Raw genomic sequence first — 1,970 nt, 5'->3', positions numbered from 1 at the left:
CCCAAACCAGAGCAGGGCAGGGATCCCAAACCAGGGCAGGGATCCCACCCCAGAGCAGGGCAGGGATCCCAAACCAGAGCAGGGCAGGGATCCCAAACCAGAGCAGGGCAGGGATCCCAAACCAGAGCAGGGCGGGGATCCCAAACCAGAGCAGGGCAGGGATCCCAAACCAGAGCAGGGCAGGGATCCCACCCCAGAGCAGGGCAGGGATCCCAAACCAGGAGTTCCTCCCCCAAGGCTGAGTCATGCCCTTCTCCCGGCGCATCCACACCCATTCCACGCCCCTTCCGTGCCCGCTCCGTGCCCCACAGGCTTCCTGCCCACCTTCGGCCCCGCCTGGGTGAACATGTACGGCTCCACCCGCAACTACACCCTGATGGACGAGCACCAGGAGCTCAACGAGGGGCTGGGGGAAGGCGTCTCCTTCCGCGCCCGGCTGCTCCTGGCGCTCGCCGTGGAGATCCTGGACACCACCAACCCCGAGATCAACGGCTCCACAGAGGTGCAGGTGGAACAGGCCACGGCCGTGGCCGAGGTCAGTCCCGCCCCGGGGGGAATTTGGGGCTCAGGGGGCTCGGGGAGGGGTTGTCTTTGGCCTCGCTTGTCCCTGCAGGGGTTGGAGCGGGATGGGATTTAAGGTGCCTTCCGACCCAAACCATTCCATGGTTTCTGTGATCTCCTGAGCTCTGAGGTGTTGGGAGGTGGACAGGGACAATGAGCCATCTCACTGTGGGTTCTGGGCTCGTTCCAGTGCTCGGGTTCCTTAGGAATTGTGGGCAGAAGGAATGCTGGAGTGGGATCGTTTCTCTGACCCTGGCACAGCTTTCCTAGAGAAACTGTGGCTGCCCCATCCCTGGAAGTGTCCAAGACCAGCTTGGAGCAACCTGGGATGAGCCTTAAGACCTCTTCCAACCCAAAGCATTCCATGGTTTCTGTGATCTCCTGAGCTCTGAGGTGTCGGGAGATGGACAGGACCAGTGAGCCATCCCATTGTGGGTTCTGGGCTCATTCCAGTGCTCACATTCCTTAGGAATTCTGGGCAGAAGGAATGTTGGAGTGGGATCATTTCTCTGACCCTGGCACAGCTTTCCCAGGGAAGCTGTGACTACCCCTGGATCCCTGGGAGTGTCCAAGTGTCCAGTGGTAGTGGGAGGTGTCCCTGCAGGGTTTGGAGTGGGATGGGATTTCAGGTGCCTTCCAACCCAAACCATTCCATAGTTTCTGTGATCTCCTGACCTCTGAGGTGTTGGGAGATGGACAGGGACAGGGACAATGAGCCATCTCCTGGTACCAGTTGTCCCACTCCCCATCCTGGTGGGTCTCAAACAGGAACCAAGAACTATTTCCCAGCCAGAGGGAATGAAACCCCCCAGAGATGAAGCCATTCCCGCCCCAAAGGAGTGGGATTGGGGTGGTTTGATTGATCCAGCTTCTGATTGAATTCCTGATTGTCCCTTGGGCTGTCCCTCCCCTGCTAGGGGTGGCTGATCCCAACACAGTGAAAGGTTGTCCTTAATTAGAAGGCATTCCAATGAAATCCTTAATTAAACCCCCTGGAAGGAGCCAAGAGGTGGGAGAGGAAACCATTCCATGGTTTCTGTGATCTCCTGAGCTTTGAGGTGTCGGGAGATGGACAGGGACAATGAGCCATCCCACTGTGGGTTCTGGGCTCGTTCCAGTGCTCAGGTTCCTTAGGAATTGTGAGCAGAAGGAATGTTGGAGTGGGATCGCTTGTCTGGCCCTGGCACAGCATTCCCAGAGAAACTGTGGCTGCCCCTGGATCCCTGGAATCGTCCAAGTGCCCGGGGACAGTGGGCGGTGTCCCTTCATTAGAAGGCATTCCAATGAAATCCTTAATTAAACCCCCTGGAATGAGCCAGGAGGCGGGAGAGGAAACCCTTGGGATGCCGAGAGTGGCACCTCCCCCCGGGGGTGCCCAGGGGTGCTGGGGGTGCCCCCCTGTCCCCCCC

At 58.8% G+C, this 1,970-nt stretch overlaps 1 protein-coding gene across 1 annotated transcript in view; it reads left to right on the top strand.

Annotated features, from left to right (window-relative positions):
- Positions 1 to 1,970, top strand: part of LOC113940853 (otoferlin-like) — a gene marked incomplete at both ends in the record, with an annotated part of 7,406 nt that overhangs the window by 2,851 nt on the left and 2,585 nt on the right. The window contains one exon of the mRNA XM_027632006.1: positions 312 to 535. Coding sequence (XP_027487807.1) covers positions 312 to 535 — 224 coding nt within the window. The remainder of the gene's footprint in view (positions 1 to 311; positions 536 to 1,970) is intronic.

The sequence above is a fragment of the Corapipo altera genome, unplaced genomic scaffold (genome assembly GCF_003945725.1).
Source record: "Corapipo altera isolate COAL_440 unplaced genomic scaffold, ASM394572v1 61125, whole genome shotgun sequence".
Classification (NCBI taxonomy): domain Eukaryota; kingdom Metazoa; phylum Chordata; class Aves; order Passeriformes; family Pipridae; genus Corapipo; species Corapipo altera.
This window is presented reverse-complemented; position numbering and strand designations above follow the sequence as displayed.